At 37.8% G+C, this 20342-nt stretch overlaps 2 protein-coding genes across 2 annotated transcripts in view; one reads left to right on the top strand and one right to left on the bottom strand.

Annotated features, from left to right (window-relative positions):
• The window catches only part of LOC124416725 (flotillin-2), a 403676-nt gene that overhangs the window by 331339 nt on the left and 51995 nt on the right, over nucleotides 1–20342 (bottom strand). The gene's annotated exons all lie outside the window — the stretch shown is intronic.
• LOC124416710 (glucose dehydrogenase [FAD, quinone]-like) lies at nucleotides 4061–11652 on the top strand. The gene is made up of 2 exons (XM_046897970.1): nucleotides 4061–5926; nucleotides 11185–11652. The coding sequence occupies exons 1-2, from the start codon at nucleotides 4100–4102 to the stop codon at nucleotides 11329–11331; spliced, it is 1974 nt and encodes a 657-aa protein (XP_046753926.1). The 5' UTR covers nucleotides 4061–4099; the 3' UTR covers nucleotides 11332–11652.

Genomic DNA, 20342 nt, shown 5'->3' with positions numbered 1-20342 from the left:
TCTTTGCTCTCCTGAAAATTTAAATTACATTTGAACGGGTTTGAAGAATACTGAAAAGTACTTTTTGATCTTCGTTTCCAATAAATCAACCAATCAAATTTTGGGACAGTTTTTTGGTTTTCTGAAAAATCATCATGATGGCACTTGCACCTTCTCGCCAGCTTTTCACAACTATCCGACTGAATTTTCGTCAGCCATATTATTTTGCAAGGACGTGCATACGGATTTTATTTGAATTTTTCAGAAAAAAAAACCTTTTTCTCGATATTTTAACACTTACACCGTTTTGCCTGGCTACCCTTCAGTGATTGACAAGCGAAACTGTTTAGTTAGAACTTGCGGTTTCAAATAATTTTCAATATTCAATTCATGCAACATATTACGTTTCACTTTATGGATTAGTACTTTTTTCAAAAAAACACGAGATCAAGATTTATTCCGAAACATACTTCTGACATAAAATGAATTTTCAATCTATCATTGTATTAAATTATTGATATTTCTACTCTTTTCTTTCAACTTCCCGACAGAATAAAAGCTTTGCAATTAAAAATTGCTGAAAATAATCACATCCGGTACAATAAAAAGAAACAGTAATTGCGATACCGATCGGAAATTTAATTAATAAACTATACTCAATAACAAAACAGTAACTCAAACCAGATATGAACTACTACAGAAGTAATATCCAAAGCAAGCCAACGTAGCACTGCATCTCCTTAAAAGAGAGAGAGAGAAAGAGAGCGGGAGTGAAAAAGAGAAAGAAGAAGACGAAGGACCAACCACGCAAAAGCAGTCAGCCTGAACCTGTTGACCAGGAATAACTGATTCGATTTTCAACCAGGGCTGTGTGGAACAACAAAAATTTCTCTCTCTCTCTCTCTCTCTCTCTCTCTCTCTATACTCTATACAATACTACTTACTTTGTTTATTTCCTTTTATTTTATTTTGAATTATATTTATTTTATCTGGTTAAAATATCTATTATTATTTATTTATTAATTTTTTTTTGTTTTTTTTTTTGTCATTATTTCTGTAATTCCATCTTGCACAAATCCTATGGTCCTTGGAGGGCATTTGCACCAGGATCAAATAAATTTTCTCGCTCTCTTCCTCACCCAATTCCTTGCGCTCTCTCTCTCTCTCTCTCTCTCTCTCTCTCTCTCTCCGTTACCGTCGAATGAAAGTAACTATTTTCTGACGCTAATAATGACGAAACTGTCAACAATAAGCCGTTCTAACTACACACGGAGTGGAATAAAGTTAAACTGATTTTCAGAAAAACACATTATAATCCCGTCGTCAAAGGAAAAGCCCAATAGCTTAAAAAGTTGCATGCCTTTGTATGAGAAATAAATGGGATTTTACACATGAAACCGCAATGCGAATGGAACCCACAAATCGCTTTCATTCTTAATTAAGGTCATGTAGTATTCCTACCATTACCGACCGAGCAGACTCACCCTTATTCTTCCTATATTAAATAAAAAAACCAACGGATAGGCTTCAAATTTCGATGCTGCATTGTTCGTCTCTTTATTTAATATAGGGCTAGAAAACGTGAGTTTGCTCGGTCGGTAAAGGTTGGAGTATCACATGATCCTAATGGTTAGGAAGAAATTAACGGGTTTTCCGATCTTGTGGATGTTGTATGACGAAAATTGTACGCTTAGGTACTTCGGCACGTATAAACGCTATTAAATTTCATTGCGTGACGTCACAGTCGGAATGGTCAATTATCATTTCAAGCAATTAGTTACGGACGATTTTATACGATTCCAATGAAATTTTTCAGCGCCTCCGGTTTCCACGTGACGCAGGCTTTTCAATATAGTACTCTTCATTTTTATACCAAAACTATTATAATATTCTGATTATTCATGCGGTTTCAAGTTTCAACACCTTGAAATCCGATTGTAAAGAACATCAGGCTGAGGTTAGTAACGTTAACGTAACGAAACCTTAGGCTAGAAAATCATCGTTACCAGGCAATTTAAAAATGACTCAAGGCTTAGACTTTTCAAAATTTTTCAAAAGATGTAAAGTAGCGATTTTTCGTACGCATGCATCGTTATATACAGTAACGTTAGTAACTTAATTCTAATCAAGGAACACGCATTCTGACGATGAGTTGCAGATAATTCATGCATCTCGCTAGTTTTCACTTTTCAATACGTGGAATATTTTGATTTATTTCCTTCGCGCGATTCCTTACGCAAAATTAAAAAAAAAACAAACAAACTTCAAGTTTGTCCTTCTTTAATGTGATTTTGATTCGTTGACATTTTAACCAAAAGTCTAGGATTGAAAAAAATTAATATAAACTTTGTGTAATTTAACGATGATATTTTGGTCAACGACTTCTTCAAATTCGAATATAGAAAACCTCATATTGTTTTTTCAAAATAATGTTATACATTTTCCATTTCAATTTTTCTCACGATTGGCAAAGTGACGAAAAAATTTCAGTTAAAAAAATTTGACTTTCAAAATTTAAACATTATCTACGTTCACACTAAAAATCAGATTTCAAAACCAACGATTATCACAATCACGACGTGACATTGTAAGAAGTGATATTATCAACCGAATTGCTTTCGATTAAAGTTTCTACTCCAATTGACATTTCAAATTCTAGACGTTCGTGGAATAAAAAAAAATTACAATCGAAGATGAAAACTGATCACTTCTAAAGGAACTGATTGATTTTTTCACAGAATCGTTGAAAAATAACCAGATCTTGTATTTAGAACTCGCAAGTTCTGTTCTTGAAACTTTTGAAACTGATTAACCAAACGTTATGTGAATGATTTTACATAAAATTTGGTGGAAAAAAATCTGATTCAAATGGTAAAGGTAAAACCCATCAACAGAAAAAAAAATTGGTGAATCACAAACTGCCATAACCAGTTTACAGAACGGAATTTAACGCCAACATGACATGCAGATACATATTCTGAAGTAAAAAATAGATTTATTAATGCCTCGTAGTGGAAAAATCGGCATTTTTTACATACAACAAACAGGAATGTCAAATTATGATACGGATACGTAGAAAGAACAAAAAGAATTCAATAAAATTTGATCAAATTTATGCGGCTTCCTCTTCTAATTCGGACAAGACAGCAAGACAGCGTAACAAGTTTAGAGAACCAAAGATTGACAAGGTCAACGATATGACAGAGCAAATTATAATTATTGCTGGCAATACTTCTGGAGAACCTCCATTGTTTTGTCGGATTTATTTTTTCGTTTTTGAGTTTTTACGTTATTTTTTCAATACCGTCGAGTTCTGGGATATGTGACAGAATCGAGAAAAAAAAAAAACAAGATAGCAAAAACCACACCGACAATTGAATAATTGTTTGTTCTGATAATTTTATACCGTCAAGAAAATTTGCTCGCAATATCACTGAAAAAATAAAAATCATTGAGATATTTTTTACTCGGGACTGAAAACCGGGAATTTATAAGTAATGTGAAAGTGAATATATGAATGACAACTCCCATGTTTATAATTTGATATAACATAAGAAATGCGACCAAGTATGGAGGTAGAAAAACAATTTGAAAATGTAGATGAATGAATATTATTAAAATGCTGCTATCTAAAAATTGAAATCTAATATGAGATTGAGAAAAGGTAAAAGCATGTTGTAATAAAATAAACGGTTGAATATAATGAATAATAATCAAGTACTCGATATGTATATATTATTAAATGATATGAGAAGAGGAAACTTGTAAATGAAAAAGAAACGCGAAGAATCGAAACAGGATTGACAAACGTTCCCGGCAATACCGTGGTTGGTATCCTTTTTCGGCAAATAAATGTACGAGACCGCAATGCGGTCGAATAGGGCATGAATCACAGAGTTCTACGGCCCAGCGGACGGGACTTCAGGTGATTAAAACGATGCAGAAGAAAAGGGAGGGGGAGGGAGGAAAGTAGAGGGGAATCACTGGGGATCGAATAAAGTATCACGGAAGAAGGATCGCACTGTGAGGTGGGCGCCAAGGTGGATGCGGCCTTGCGTATAAATACGAGGGATACGTGTTTTTCCGAGCACATATCTCACTGGTGAATTGTTCGCGAAACATGCGGGTGACGATGGAAGTGAGATCCGTTCGGAATTTCGCTGCTGCAGTGCTGTTAGTAGTGACGTTATGCCTGCAGCACCAAAGTGCAGAAGGACAGGCATTGCCTCGACGGATTTACACGGGTATCAGCGGGAACGAGAACTACCGATCACTGCTGTCGATGCTTTCCTCACTGACGGTTGGGGTGGTGAGATTTGTGCGGGAGGGTGAAATTTACCAGCACGCCGAGCCACCGGACATGACGCCAGGACCGGATGCCGAATACGACGTGATCGTCGTCGGGGCCGGAAGTGCCGGCGCGGTTGTTGCGAGTCGGCTGACGGAGGTTCCGGAGCTTAAGGTGCTGCTCCTCGAGGCCGGGAGGAGCGAGAATCTGATAATGGACATTCCCCTGCTGGTCAACTACTTGCAGTTCAGCAACGACGTGAACTGGAAGTACCGAACCGAGCCCTCGAACAGCTACTGTTTGGGGATGACGGACCGGAGGTGCAACTGGCCGAGGGGCAAGGTGATGGGTGGCAGCAGCGTCCTTAACTACATGATCGCGACCCGAGGCGACAAGCGGGACTACGACAAGTGGGCGGAGTTGGGGAACGTCGGATGGTCTTACGCCGAGGTGCTTCGCTACTTCAAGAAGATGGAGAACATCGGGATCCCGGGGCTGAGGGTCGACAAGGCGATGCACAACACCGAAGGACCGATGGCGATAAACTATCCGACCTTCCACACGCCCCTCGCGACGGCCTTCCTCCAGGCTGGGAAAGAGCTCGGCTTCGACATCCAGGACTACAACGGAAGGACCGAGACCGGATTCTCTTACATCCAGACGACGACCGCTAACGGAACGCGGGTCAGCACGAGCAGAGCCTATCTTCACCCCATCAAGACTCGGAGGAACTTGTTCGTCAGTAAAAACAGCCTAGTGAGCAAAGTGCTCATCGACCCAAAGGACAACCGGGCCGTCGGTGTCGAGTTCTACAAGAACAACCGGAAGTTCGCCGTCAGGGCGCGAAAAGAAGTCGTTCTCAGCGCCGGGACGATCGGCTCCGCTCAGATTCTCATGCTCAGTGGGATCGGACCGGCCAAGCATCTCGCCGAGATCGGGATTCCGCTCGTCAAGGACGCGCCGGTTGGCAAGAACTTGATGGACCACATCGCTTACGGCGGTTTCGTCGCTCTCGTCGATCAGCCGGCCTCAATAATCGGTAGAGACATGATGAACCCCGCGAAACCCTACATCGCCGACTACTTGGCCAATCGTCAAGGCCCTCTGACGGTCCCAGGAGGCTGCGAAGCCCTAGCCTTTATCAACACCGACACACCCAACGACCACAGCAGCTGGCCAAACGTCGAGTTACTCTTCCAGGGTGCCTCGCTCGGCTCCGACCAAGGAGCCCGTCGAGGATTCGGAGTATCTGACCAATTTTGGGCCCAGACTTACCGAAAGATCGAAGGCCGACACTCCTGGAACATTCTTCCGATGCTGATGCGACCGCTGAGTCGCGGTGAGATCCTCCTGAGGAACAGAAACATCAGATCCCCGCCAAGGATAATCCCGAACTACATGAGCCACCCGGAAGACGTTCGCGTCATGGTCGCCGGTATCCGCGCCGCCCAAAACGTGAGTCGCACGAGGGCCATGCGGCAGTTCGGCTCGAGGCAGTTCGACGTTCGGTTTCCCGGATGTCAAAGATTTACCTACGACTCGGACGCATATTGGGAATGCGCCGCCCGAACTCTCACCTTCACCATTTACCATCATTGTGGCACCGCTAAGATGGGCCCTCAGAACGATCCAACCGCCGTCGTTAATCCCAGACTCCAGGTGAGCGCTTTTTCATCTTATTCTGCGAATATTCCTCTTCTTGTTTTCGAAATTTTCGTTGGTTCGCTCGTATAACCTCGCCATTCTCACGAGGAAAAGATATAATCGACTTGTGTTTTGTACGCAGCTACGATTGTTTTCGAAGAAAGCGGTTAAAGGCGTCGAACGTGACGTGATTTACATTTTTTATGACTTGACCACGATCTGAACGATCGGTAGTAAATTCCGTCACAAACACACTTGAAGTAAGACAGCTTAAAGAACTACATCATAATATATCATTCTCAGGATACCAATTGATAAATACTGCCACCGTACTACAAGTAGGAAGTGTAATATGGGGTTATTCACGTGAAATTGATAAACCAATTCAGTACTTTCTCGGAAACACTATTCTAATTTTTCGTACATTTTTCTGCGACCCATGTAGTTCAAAATAGCGGACTTACCGATTGCCTTAAAAAAAATTTTAAAATTCTATAATCATAAACAAACATTTCTCAACGAAATTAAAAGTGGTAATTTTTTTTTAATCTCAATTTTTTTTTCTTTTTAATACTGCATCGACAGGAGTGATATGTACAATAAAATGTTATTATACATAGACTAAAAAAATATTTACAACATTACAATGTGACGCACATGTGACATACCAAAAAACAAATATTGAACTTAAAAAAATGATCGATTTTTTTCTATCTAATTTGATTCTAATTCATTCGTTCTTACGTACCTATTACTCCCGTTGAGGTGTGTATGCGGGTTAAGGCGATGTCGAAGAATATACAATTCAAGTAAATGGAAGAAAAAGTCTACCAATTTCGGTAAAAATTTTCAAGACAATCGGTTAGAGCATAATCTAGAACTTGAAAATATTCAAAATTCACGAACGGTTGGAGAAAATCTGAAAAAATTAGGCGTATTTTAAAGGAAGTAATACCACAAAAAAAAATCGCAGATCAAAACAGAAATGGTTAGAGCTTTTGATTTGTCGATTGAACGTAAAAAACAAAGTGTATAATTTTCAAAGCCAAGGCTGAGGGGGTCGCGTTACTCAAGTAGTTTCAACCTTTCGTCATGAATTATTTTTTCGGTATTAACTCTTGTGAGCATGCTGTCTAAACAACGGAATTAATCGAACTTTTTACTCTAAATGCTCGACAAAAAGCCATAAATAATTAGGCTCACGACCTCAACTTATTAGACCTGCGATTTCTACTCTGACCAACTAACCCGGGATATCATCATTTTTCACGGGTGTCAAAATTGTAGAAAAGTCGAGTCATCGTCAGGAAACGTGAGAATAGTCTTTAGATTCGACAACTCCTGTTTCTTCACTTAGACTAGACAGGCGAATGCCCATTTTCGCATATTTTGCAACACGAGAGTGTAATTCTGTGACTTGCATAGAATTTGGTTATACGACGGGTTTCTGACCACATTCGAGCCCCTGCGTGCAACAACAACTTAACTCGAGTCAAGTTTTGAACAATGAAACATGAATATAGTATTTCTTAACCGATGTGCAGGTGTTTTAATGAAAAAATTAATCTTTTTTTTTTATTTTTTTGCAAAATTTTCTTCATCTTTCTTATCGCAATAATACCCATAAAAACATAATTATTACTACGCCAATTGCTTAAATTCTGAAGAATAGTAAACATGAATCAAATTATTTTTGAATAAATTGCATTTTGTGCATAAAAGGAAGGATATGGTGGGAAAAAATTTACACGCGTGTGTTCTGATCAACATATTTTATTTTAGAAAGTTTGTTGAATAGTATGGTAACTGACTCATGTTACTATGCAGCAGAACTAGGGTTCAAGCTACTAGTTTCTGTTCCTGATATATCTATCTCAGAGTATTGTTTACAGTATTCCCATTCATTCATAGTATTATTTTCACAATAGTTGCAATAAGTCCAGTCTATACGTGGTTCACGAAGAATGTAATTATGCACGTATAAGCGAAAAAAACTCAATTCAAGTTGTTGTTGCATCCAGACGTTAAATTATGTCAGAGGACGATAATTCTTACGTACAGTGATCACAACTATAAGTATAGATCACAATGATTGGCATGATATATAACTTCTTGATTATCCTTCAGGTCAAAGAAGATAGTTTTTTCTTAAAACGTTGCGTGAAATCGTTTAGCAAATACAGGAATAAACAGAAAACAGTAAACTGAAATGAAGAAAATGTTTGGATTTTAATCGATCACAACAATCTGAAATCCGCATTTCCTGATTGTCCGAACGTAATGGGAAGTGATTCCTGGAATATTTTCTTTTTCTTGCGAAGTGAATGAGACATGACTTTAAGGTCGATCGTAATTCTAACCTACGTGGAAACATTAATGTCAATAATCAGCGAAATTATACAGCAGCACGTAGGGAAAAACGGGCAATTAATGACTCGCCACAGCAGATTTGATTTCAGTGTTTGTTTTTAGATTTTTTTTTTTTAGCTTCTAGGATATCGAATGGCTGATTGTGAACCTTGAATACGAGAAGAAAGATTTTGCTATTGTTTTCAACAGAAAATGATAAAAACAATTTGCATGAAGTTGCAACTCTCGGCGGCTTAAACGGAAAAGCAATGAATAATAATACATCCATTTATGTTACACGCAACAAAAAGAATACACTAACAAGCCGAGTACATAAGACTTACGAATCACGGAATTTACATAAACTTCTAGGAGTGGTTTTTCGCCCTAGCAAATGAGCCTTTGGATGTTTGGCTATTATCATCCATCGGACCGTTCTTCACTCCGATTAAAATCAATTATGGTAGCAGTATTTTCGACTGGAATATTAATTTTCATTATCCTCTCTTCAAGTTTTAATAACAGGTTCTCATAGTTTCAAGTGTGGAAGGATACATTATCATTTCAAAGCCATAATAACGTATAAACTACAAATTTTGACAAACTGATGTTTTGTAAGTCGAGCGAAGAAAGACCTAATGGATGAAACTACGCTCCATATTTTAGGCCCAAAGAAATATCCGTGGAAGTTTTAGCTGAACCTGTTATCCAGAGGTTTAATACTCTCCTCGTGAATTAAGCAGCCATCTTTCACGAGGGAAATAGTCCTTTTTTTCAACACGTAAATCAAAAGTCCCTTTTCAATACCTGTGAAGCGTGCGAGAAGTGCCACTTTTTCCAATAGTACGTGCTGCGCATGCGTAGATCGACTCGTTTACACCCACTAGTTACTTTTTGCGCGATATTCAAACATTCTAGTTACTTTTGCGCACGCTTTTCAACACTCTAATTAACTTTCTGCACGCTTCACGGGCACCGTAAAAAACTTTTTGTTTAACGTTGTTTAAAACTTTTTCTGCAGTCTGTACAAAAATTAGTATCCGATATACGTGCGAAGAAGCTAACTCTTGACGAAAGTGGTAAAGTTAGCACCACGCGGCTAGTATCACAATAGTAAGTTACCATACAAGTACGCAAAGTAGGTGATTCGTGCACGAGTTCGAGGGTCACGTGAGCGCACGCTCGGGTATCGTCTACTTTTTTTGCAACACGTGGAAACGTGGTATTCCAACGTAAACGTAGACGCGTTGCTGCGACACAACGGACGCGATCGTAGTCGCCACTCATCCCGTCCGATGGCGCCACTTACGCCAGCTAACCTCGCAAAACTGTATCTAATATACATTACCCAACGATTTTCGACGTTACCGTAGAGTTTGGTAAGTGTTCGGGAATCGACCGCCTGGCACACTCTCTATGGTGCATGACGTAGAACTTCTCATGCAGGTGTTACGAAATAGTATATCTTGTAACAAAAAAGCATTGGGGAAAATACCGTTGCTTCCTTATTGCACACGATTCTTTTCATGAAAAGAGCATGTTACGCGATCTTTCGCGAACCATGGAATTGAGGTGAGGGTCGGGCAATGTCAGATTTATTTTTGACTGCGCATGCGCGGAGTACAGAAAAGACATAGAAACGGGTATTTCCTGTATAGAAAACACGCATAACGTGCTTGCGTTGACTAAAGTATATTTTTTCATTACAAGTGCGGAAAATAGACGATTTCTGATGAGTGTGAAGTTGGGAGCGTGAGTGGTGAAGTAACAATCGCTATTTTGTTCAAAACCAGTGGCGAAAAGTTTTTGTGATTACGATTTTCAAAAACAATCGTTTCTATAAACGGAGGGGTTTACTTGTCGTTCGTATTCTGTTTTATAATTTAAAAATTGTCAACATTTCAACAATATTTCAGTAACTTTGACCGATATTTTTCATATCCAGTTTCAAGAATACGAACATTCAAACCGTTACAAATTAATAACTTCTTAATTCTTCAAGATAATTCTTTGAACTTTGTAATATAATTATCTGCAGGATTTCAAACGAGTCTCCGGCTCGATTCAGCTGAAATTAATACTCAAGTTTATCTGCCATTAAAGTGAAAAAATCACTCGGATATCAATTTTGTACGGTACATTCGACAATAATTAAGAACAACGAATAACGGATAGTTTTTGAACCTGGATCAAATATTTGCACGTACGGTGCATTGCTATGCGAAATAACTATTTGTTTTTCAAACTTTTATGACCAATATTAACCGTAAAATACTGACGTGTATGATACGAAGGGGAAAAAAATTTACGACGCTATTGTGAGATGTCATATTTGCGTTTTATATTCCGACGTTAATCATTTTCATGCAAATACCGCAACTTCTTATTGACACATTTACTAGTAATATTATTTTATTAACGGTAATAATAATAATGAATTGAAAATGTCTATTTCTTCGTGATTTATTATCAAAATGCGTCATTTTTCAATACAGATACTATCAACCAATAATTCACAAACAATGATTTTTCAACATTCTAAACTCAAAATCGCGACTTGTGATACAAATTACGAATCGAAACTCGTACGGATAAGGTTTATTGACTTGCATGTTACAACGCTCACCTTCGGCTCGTACCGTGAACTTCGCGTTTCATCAAGCAACCATTTCCACGTTCGTTACGAAATGTACTATTAATACTCGTAGGTATAGATGAATACGATATTCAGCCGTATAATTTCACCACTTCATACTCGTTATTAGTTACCAGTTTTCGATCAAATTTTATCGATGGAAACTTCGCATACATGAAATGAAAATTTTTAACCATTCTTTAAGTTTCTGTACCGAAATTGGGAAACTTTCGGAGAATTTTCAGAAAAAGGAAATGCAATATTTTAACAAAATTATATGATATTTCAGGTTTACGGCGTCAAGGGATTGAGAGTCGCGGACGCCTCGATAATTCCGGAGATTCCGACGGCGCATACGAACATCCCGGCGATTATGATCGGCGAGAAGCTAGCCGACATGGTGAAAGAGGATTGGGGCTATCCGACGTATGGCTAGGAGAGATCGGCAGGACCCGCAAGACGGGAATTAGGATTCCTTGGGTTTAGGAGGCTCAACTGGCGCTGCGCAGTCTGGTGTGGTTGCTGAATCAAGCGAAGCTGATGATTTGAATGAATTTCCGGTTGCCTCGAGTTCCGAGGGCGGAAAGAGCTTGAGAAAATTTTGAGAATGGCGGGTGTTGATCCGTTTTTGTATCTTCTGATTCCAATATTTGCGAGCGATTTTCGAATCTTTAATGGCAATCGAGATTTCAAATTCACTAAGAGATCCCGAGCAATACGAAAACCGTGATCGTTCGATGGTTCAAGAAAGCGAAGAAACAAAAATCGGAAACGCATATTAGAAGAAATAGAATAAATTAATATGATTTTTCCAACCTGATCCAATATACGTGAATGTAGGTTCTCCGTGTCTCGAGTCAAAATGAAAAACTGTCAATTTCTTGATGATAAAAAAACCCCTAAGCGACGAGAGAGCATGAAATAGAAACAAAGAAAATCAAAATTAATCTTATCAATATCAGGCGATTGTTTTTACCGACATTCTCAGACACCGTAAATTATTTTCTCGCGTTTCAGTATTCTCCATTTAGAAATAGTCCAGTAGAAGTAGTTTTTCTAACGCCACATTCATTTTTACAGCTAAACGTGCAGCGACTTCACCTCCGCCAATTTTTATACAGACCTTGTGCGACGAAGGAATAATTAATGCGTCATTTTTATTAATTTAAGACTTCAGTGTAATCGTAGAAATGGATAGAAAGTATTACAATAATGGAAAACTTTGATCTGGTGATACGATAAATATTTATACAATAATTAGAATTAGCAATATTTATGAAAACTGTACATAGATATACATATATATTTAATATCGTTCACACATGCATTTTAATTCTAAAAGAGCATCAGTATTTTTCAGAGTATCAGACTGGAACCACTGCATTTATTTAAAAAAAAATCAATGGATGATCGAATGTGAATTTCGTACAAATTTTTCTTTCACTTCATTCAACATGGCTTCGATTTTAATTAATATAACGATATATTCGTCTCGTATCCGGTTGTAACGGCGCCTTTTCTTAATCATTATCATGTAGCAAATGCAAGAATCGTAAGAATGGTCGGGAACTCCATTGCTTGACTACTGTCATTTCATTCTGTGGAAATGAATAGAATCCGGCTACTCAAGTTCGAATGAAACGAAATAACGAAATGTCATTTAACGATCGTCAATTGATCGGTATCTATCAATATAATTTCTATCGTTACAAGTTCAAATCTATCGGAAAATGCCGAAAGAAAAACTTCTTCATTAATGTCACGTAGACTAGGTTTAACGAAATATTCAAGAATTTCCTAATATTTAATTTCAACTCATTTTCGATAATTTCGATTGAAATTCTTTGCTGCACTTAATTCGAATCAGATTCTCAAATAAGTGAAGAAAGAAGATTTATGAATAAAAATTTTAGTTCAATGTCGGGAAATTTTGTATACAGTATACAGTCAGCTTCGATTCGGAAGTTCTGAAACAAGAAATTCATAGTAAAGCAAGAAAAATTCATTCCGTATTGAATCTGGAGCAGGAATTTTTTTTCATCAATAAAAGCATACTGAAGTATTTTGGAAATATCCAGTTTTAAATTTGAATTAAAAAATCTCAAGTCAATGCTAACGATGGAAATTCGAATTGTTTTTTTTCTGAAAACTGAGCGAAAATCTGGATTCTATTCCTGGAAATCTTTTGGCTCAGAGCAGACCGTTTTTGAGCCAAAAAATGTTGCAGGTTGTCAATTGATGATTCGTCAAAATTTTCGTGAGCAGGTTAATCGAAATCGAATAGTGCAAAATAATTAAAAAAACAAACTATTTATTTCCGAGACTTTTCATCACCATGAAAAAGGAAGAGTCTGATCGACAAACTTTCGCGATGATCTCGAAAACGGCTGAGTAAAAAATTTGAAACTAATAGGAATTGGCAGCCAAATGAAAACGTTTTGAGAAAAAAAATTCTGAAAATGAGAAAAATTTATCAATTATTTCAAAAAAAATTAATATATGGATTGAGAAAAACACAACCGTTTGTTTAGTCAAAGTGATGAGGAGGAAAAAGCATACGATTTTAAATATTGAAAATCGGTTTGTTTCTGGTAGAACCGGAAGTTCAGATTAAACGGGACTTGGCAATTTTTCATGCCCATCATTTCGTTGTAAAATCCTGTAAGTTTCAAATTTTTTCAGCCAGTTTTTAGCGAGACGTTTTTCGAATTCTAGAGGTTCGAAAACGTAATGATTCATTGAAATTACAAAAACAGATTTTCGAGGGGTGAATCACAAGCAAAATTTGGTTCATACAGGGAGGGAAGTGTTGGGAAATGTTGAGAGTTATCTAGAAATGTCAAGAAATTTCTGGAAATATTGGTAGATATTGCGGAAGATCTCAAGAGATGTTCATGTAACAATCCATCGCATTTAAAAAAAATGCAAACGTTACATGTCTCCGCAAAAAACGTATAATTCGGAAATTTATCTGAAAGTGATTTATCGAAGATAGAACGTTTTGATAAAAGTGAGCTGATTTAAATAATAAACAAAGAAGAAATACCAGACTATTTCGGTATCTTTCCTCAAAATGTCAAAGAATGTTTCATTTTTGATGGCGATAAAAAACTTTTATTTTAAATATAAGATTATGTGATGACAAAAAAAAAAAAACGCAATACGTTCAAGTTAGGGTCAACGCACCGGGAAAAAAATCAGGGACGAAAGCTGATGAAAAAACTGAGTTGACGATCGAAAATTTGAACAAAGAAAGAAAATGTCTAATAAAACTGATCAAGCTTTGCATACAGATTCCTTCTATGATTTTTCACGGTATGTCTATCGGATTTTTTCATAGAATTCATCATTTTTTGATAATTGATGACACCTTAAATGCGAAACGATTTTCAATCAAAAAAACGACGATTTTGTTCAACTCGTCAAATCTTTCGCATTTTTTCGAATTTTCAAAATCCTGATCAACAAACCATAACTATCGTCAACTATATTAAGAAACATTTTGAATTTTTTATTTCACATACGGTCCTTCGCTGCTACAATGCCCACCATTCCGGTGCTGCAAGAAGCACAGAGTTTCGGAAAAATGGTTACAAGTCTTGAACACCTTCTTTTCCACCAAAAAATTAACTGTAATTACATGAAAACAGTATGTAATCGCTGTGCAAATATCAATTAAATTCACTCTTTACTTTGTGTGTAACAAAATCTCAAAGATGTTTCTGTTTTTCGACGCTATGGCCGGATGTAACCGCTTACACTTGCCAAGAAGTTCATTGGACGTCTTTTTTCTCGTTAATGCAAGTAGGGAACTGGTCAGGCGCTAATTGGGTTACTTTTTTGTTAGATATTATAAGTGGGTATTGAGCTGTGTGTTGATTGAAAGTACGTCGTCTTCTGTCATTCATTCATTCAAGTGCTTCTGAAGCAAAAGAGTGAGGACACTGAGAGTACGGATGTAATGGCAGTGATCTACATTGACTGACTTGCTTACAACGATTACAATGATAAAAAAGCCAGTATAGCTTGAAATTTCAAAAAACCAATTTTATCTACGTTAAGGTGCTCAAAAGACCCGTTATACACCTCGAAAACGCGGGGATGCAAAGCTCCTATACCGCTTAAGCGATTAGAGTGAAACTTGGGCAACTAATGCCTTATTTTGGCAAAAAGTGGAGCGTCTTTTTACTTTTCCAAAATTTGGAAAAAAATTTTACAGATTGGTTACCACCCACAGAAATTGGCAAAATTTTCACAGTTGCACTGAATGGATCGAACTATCCGGTATGATGCCACTCGACGGTGATGAAACACACATTTTGAGCCCAGTCCCATGAGATTTGATGGTGAAATGACAAAATGGCAGCTGATCTAGTTTTCGATTACGAAGTACACCGAAATCTCATTTTGGTGACATTTGTCGGTAATTTCTTACCGACATTACACGCATACATTACCGGCATGCGCGTAATGTCGGTAACAAATGCGTGAATATTTTGCAATAAGAATTACAGTCTCTGTAATCACTTTTTCGCTGTAGTATTCCTAATTGATTTTCACAAAAAATGTGCCCGCCAACTACATAGATCTTGGAATGATGTTTCGATATCACAACACTAAACAGCGATGTCCGACTCCACGATGTATACCTACTTGCTGAGAGATCCTATGGACTTGGGTTTTTTTTTTTTTTGATTTCACGCCAAAAACTGACAACATCCGAGTTGTTCTTGTATTATTATTATGATAAGGTTTTGGTAACTTGGCGGATTTTTTACATTTCAGATGTTTTTGCCTACATTGATTGTACTGTGGGTATCCATACGATTTTATAGCAAAATTGATGATTTGTGATTACTTTTAGTTTATTTGATGCTCCCAGAATAAGAGGATTTGAATTCATAGCAAGAGCGTCGTTGAATATAATGCCTTGTAGGCGTTGTCCAGGGATCATGTGGAATTGGAGATTTATAAAAGTTGTTAGAATATGTACGTCATACACAGGTCTGTATACGTATATTATATATATGCGTGAGGCGTTGGTAGCAGGAGGCAGCTGTGCCATGGCTATTAGTCAGCCGTTCAGTATCCGTCGTAGAATTAATATATAAATTATAGCGACTAACGGCTCGAATATAAAGAAGTATTAATCAATCGATCGTTATCGTTATATTACAACAATGTTTTTCTTTTCTCGTTCTTCAAACCCTGTTGCGAAATTTATTTATGTATACAAATTTTAAAAACATATGAGAAACGCTCACGACTGACATCAACAGATTTAAGGCACAGCTTCGACATACAGCGCTCTTCATAAATAACATAAGCATTAAATTCATTCATTAATTTATTCATTATTTAGTCAAACGCCTAGTTATTTTTACTTTTGTAAATTTGACGATAAGAATTTTACCCAGTATTTGACTACAATACAGCTGACTAATTATACAAGAACAATATCTGTGCAATCACTTTATTTTCACTTTAATATATCATTCATGACATACCTACAACTGATTGGCAAAGAAAAGGCATTATGACGAAATCGTTTGAGTGATTTGATGAATGTGAAGCTCGACCAGTAATGGTTGAGAAAGAATTAACCGGCGGCAAAATATTGTAACATGCTATCTTGTGGCGATTTTTAATTTCCTTCGCCTTGAAATTATGCTGTGTAAGCACCATCTTTTACAACAAGACCTTAGCGCCTAAGTTCTTTCCAAGTGGTGGTAGCGCTAGCGTGAGTCGAGAAGATTTGGTAATATTGGGCAGTCTCAGCAGTTCTGATTGCAGTTTGCATTGAGTTTCCGAGATGCTTAAATCTGTTGAGGCGGCCATTTGCCACCAGCAAGCCAGCGAAGATTTTTCGAATATTAATTTGCACTTTTTCACATTTTGTACACAGTCTTTGCCGCGCTCTCGTAACAGACACATCGACTCGCTAATTTCAATCTTTTGCCTTCTGCACCCTTGATGATGAACCATAATCCATCTCGGTAATTTATTCTGGTCACTGTTTCAATAAACTATTAATTAATTCTTCATTGCTAATCATAATCCCTGTTATTAAATTGTTAACGTTGATGAATCATCCATGGCTGCGAGTAATAGACTCACTGTGTTGAATTATACACCATACCTATAAAGCTCACCGCTAAAAAATTTCAAACACAAATGTCCGCATTCAAACGTATCATAATTCTGGTACCTTTCGTGATTGTATTTAACGCTACCAACACCGAGATATTTTATGAGGTCCGAGGGTGGTTGAAGGTTACCGAAACTGTCAAAGTAATACCTCTATCAAGCTGGCACCGCCACAAAAGAAAAACGAAGTTTACTATATAAAATAATTAAGTGCTAATTAGATGCTAATTAAATGCTGTAAAGTCGAATTTGTCGCTCCGCGATTTTTCAAAAAAACCTGTGGCGGTGCCAGGTTGGACTCAAGCTAGCAGCGCCACAACGAGAAAACTACTAAGGAAGAGTGATTTCGAAATAATGATTACACAGGAATTAAATGCTAATTAGATGCTCCAAGAATATCCAAAGCTCAAATTTTTTAGGCCGCGTTTAAAACAGAAAACCGGTGGCGGTGCCAGGTTGGACTCAAGCTAGCAGCGCCACAACGAAAAAACTACTAAGGAAGAGTGATTTCGAAAAAATGATTACACAGGAATTAAATGCTAATTAGATGCTCGAAGAATATCCAAAACTCGAATTTGTCGCTCGTCGTTTTTAATTTATTTTTCAATTCTTTATACCATTTGTGGGGCTGCTAGCGCCACTAAGGAACGAATCAACACAAGGGGTGAAGAATTTGGAAATGTAACGACTCAGAAACGAAATGCTAATTAGATGCTCCAAGAATATCCAAAACTCGAATTTGTCGCTCGTCGTTTTTCATTTATTTTTCAATTCTTCATACCATTTGTCGGGCTGCTGACGCCATTAGGGGGCGAATCAACACAAGGGGTGGAAAATTTGAAAATGTAACTACTCAGAAATTAAATGCTAATTAGATGCTCCAAGAATATCCAAAACTCGAATTTGTCGCTCCGCGTTTTTCAAAAAAAACTTGTGGCGGTGCCAGCTTGAGTTCAAGCCAGCAGCGCCACAGCGAAAAAACTACCAAGGGAGAGTGATATCAAAAAAGTGATTACGCAGGAATTAAATGCTAATTAGATGCTCCAAGAATATCCAAAACTCGAATTTGTCGCTCCACGTTTTTTGAAAAAAACTTGTCGCGGTGCCAGGCTGGACTCAAGCCAGCAGCGCCACAGCGAAAAAACTACCAAGGGAGAGTGATAGCAAAAAAGTGATTACGCAGGAATTAAATGCTAATTAGATGCTCCAAGAATATTCAAAGCTCAAATTTTTTAGGCCGCGTTTAAAACAGAAAACCGGTGGCGGTGCCAGGTTGGACTCAAGCTAGCAGCGCCACAACGAAAAAAGTACTAAGGAAGAGTGATTTCGAAAAAATGATTACACAGGAATTAAATGCTAATTAGATGCTCGAAGAATATCCAAAACTCGAATTTGTCGCTCCGCGTTTTTTAAAAAAAACTTGTGGCGGTGCCAGCTTGAGTTCAAGCCAGCAGCGCCACAGCGAAAAAACTACCAAGGGAGAGTGATATCAAAAAAGTGATTGCGCAGGAATTAAATGCTAATTAGATGCTCCAAGAATATCCAAAACTCAAATTTGTCGCTCCGCGTTTTTTGAAAAAAAACTTGTCGCGGTGCCAGGCTGGACTCAAGCCAGCAGCGCCACAGCGAAAAAACTACCAAGGGAGAGTGATAGCAAAAAAGTGATTACGCAGGAATTAAATGCTAATTAGATGCTCCAAGAATATTCAAAGCTCAAATTTTTTAGGCCGCGTTTAAAACAGAAAACCGGTGGCGGTGCCAGGTTGGACTCAAGCTAGCAGCGCCACAACGAAAAAAGTACTAAGGAAGAGTGATTTCGAAAAAATGATTACACAGGAATTAAATGCTAATTAGATGCTCGAAGAATATCCAAAACTCGAATTTGTCGCTCCGCGTTTTTTAAAAAAAACTTGTGGCGGTGCCAGCTTGAGTTCAAGCCAGCAGCGCCACAGCGAAAAAACTACCAAGGGAGAGTGATATCAAAAAAGTGATTGCGCAGGAATTAAATGCTAATTAGATGCTCCAAGAATATCCAAAACTCAAATTTGTCGCTCCGCGTTTTTTGAAAAAAAACTTGTCGCGGTGCCAGGCTGGACTCAAGCCAGCAGCGCCACAGCGAAAAAACTACCAAGGGAGAGTGATAGCAAAAAAGTGATTACGCAGAAATTAAATGCTAATTAGATGCTCCAAGAATATCCAAAACTCGAATTTGTCGCTCCGCGTTTTTTGAAAAAAACTTGTGGCGGTGCCAGCTTGGGTTCAAGCCAGCACCTCCGTTAACCTGGCACTGCCATAATGGAAAATCAAAAAACTAACTATATCACAATTCTACGCTTATTTTAGGCTATTCAAATGCCACGACGCCGAATTTCCTGCTCTTCAAAAAACCGCAAAAAACGGTGGTGGTGCTAAGTCAACGTTAAGCCAGCACCGCCACGCCGAAAACTAATGAAGGGTGAATAATTTTGAAAACAGGATGACGTAGGAATTTTAGGCTCATTTTAGGCTCTTCATGCGCACTAGTCCCGAATTTCGTGCTTTTGAAAAAAAATACACAAAATTCCTTTACAGACATTGACCACACGGGTAAAGTAGGTGAACGAATTGGAATTTCGGGACGTTCAGGGGCATTATGGGTTTTTCAAATATGAACCGACGATTTTTCGGTATGACTTAAAATGGAAATAACTTGAAATTTTTTTTACATCGGATACGGATTTTTTTTACATTCGTTAAGTTGGCACAACCATTTACAAATATCAAAATAATATCTTTTGGATAATTTGCCGTTAATTAGCCGCTAATTAGCGGTGAAAGCAATTATTTTACCGTGTTTCAAATTTTTGAAAAAATCGACGGCTCTGCAAACTTCACAAAAAGATAGCACATCCACGTGGTAATTCTGCATGAAGGGATGATCGTAAAAAATTTTCAAAGGCACTCGAATTTGCCGCTAATTAGCCGCTATCAGCTCATGAAATTTTGAAATTTTTGAGACGAGAATTTAAAAAAAAAAATCAATATCTCGATAATGGAATGGAATAGAAATGAGTCCGACATCATGAACTCTAGAACTTGTTCGAATTGTTCACGATCTGTGAGCAAATAGTGATACTGCAGACATGGGACGTAATTTGTTTGATTCTCTTTCTTTCGATTACGAACAACTGGGACTATTACTCGTGTTAGCATAGAATTATAGAACTAGTAGATTACTGTTCACCCTTCATTAGTTTTCGGCGTGGCGGTGCTGGCTTAACGTTAACTTAGCACCACCACCGTTTTTTGCGGTTTTTTGAA

The sequence above is a fragment of the Diprion similis genome, chromosome 3, assembly GCF_021155765.1.
Source record: "Diprion similis isolate iyDipSimi1 chromosome 3, iyDipSimi1.1, whole genome shotgun sequence".
NCBI lineage: Eukaryota > Metazoa > Arthropoda > Insecta > Hymenoptera > Diprionidae > Diprion > Diprion similis.
The sequence above is the reverse complement of the archived record's forward strand: the minus strand, read 5'-3'. Positions and strand labels throughout refer to the sequence as shown.

Coding starts and splice junctions, on each gene's coding strand:
- LOC124416710 (XM_046897970.1), top strand. CDS start 4,100: ATGCGGGTGACGATGGAAGTGAGATCCGTTCGGAATTTCGCTGCTGCA. Junction 5,927..11,184: donor TCGTTAATCCCAGACTCCAG/GTGAGCGCTTTT, acceptor ATGATATTTCAG/GTTTACGGCGTCAAGGGATT.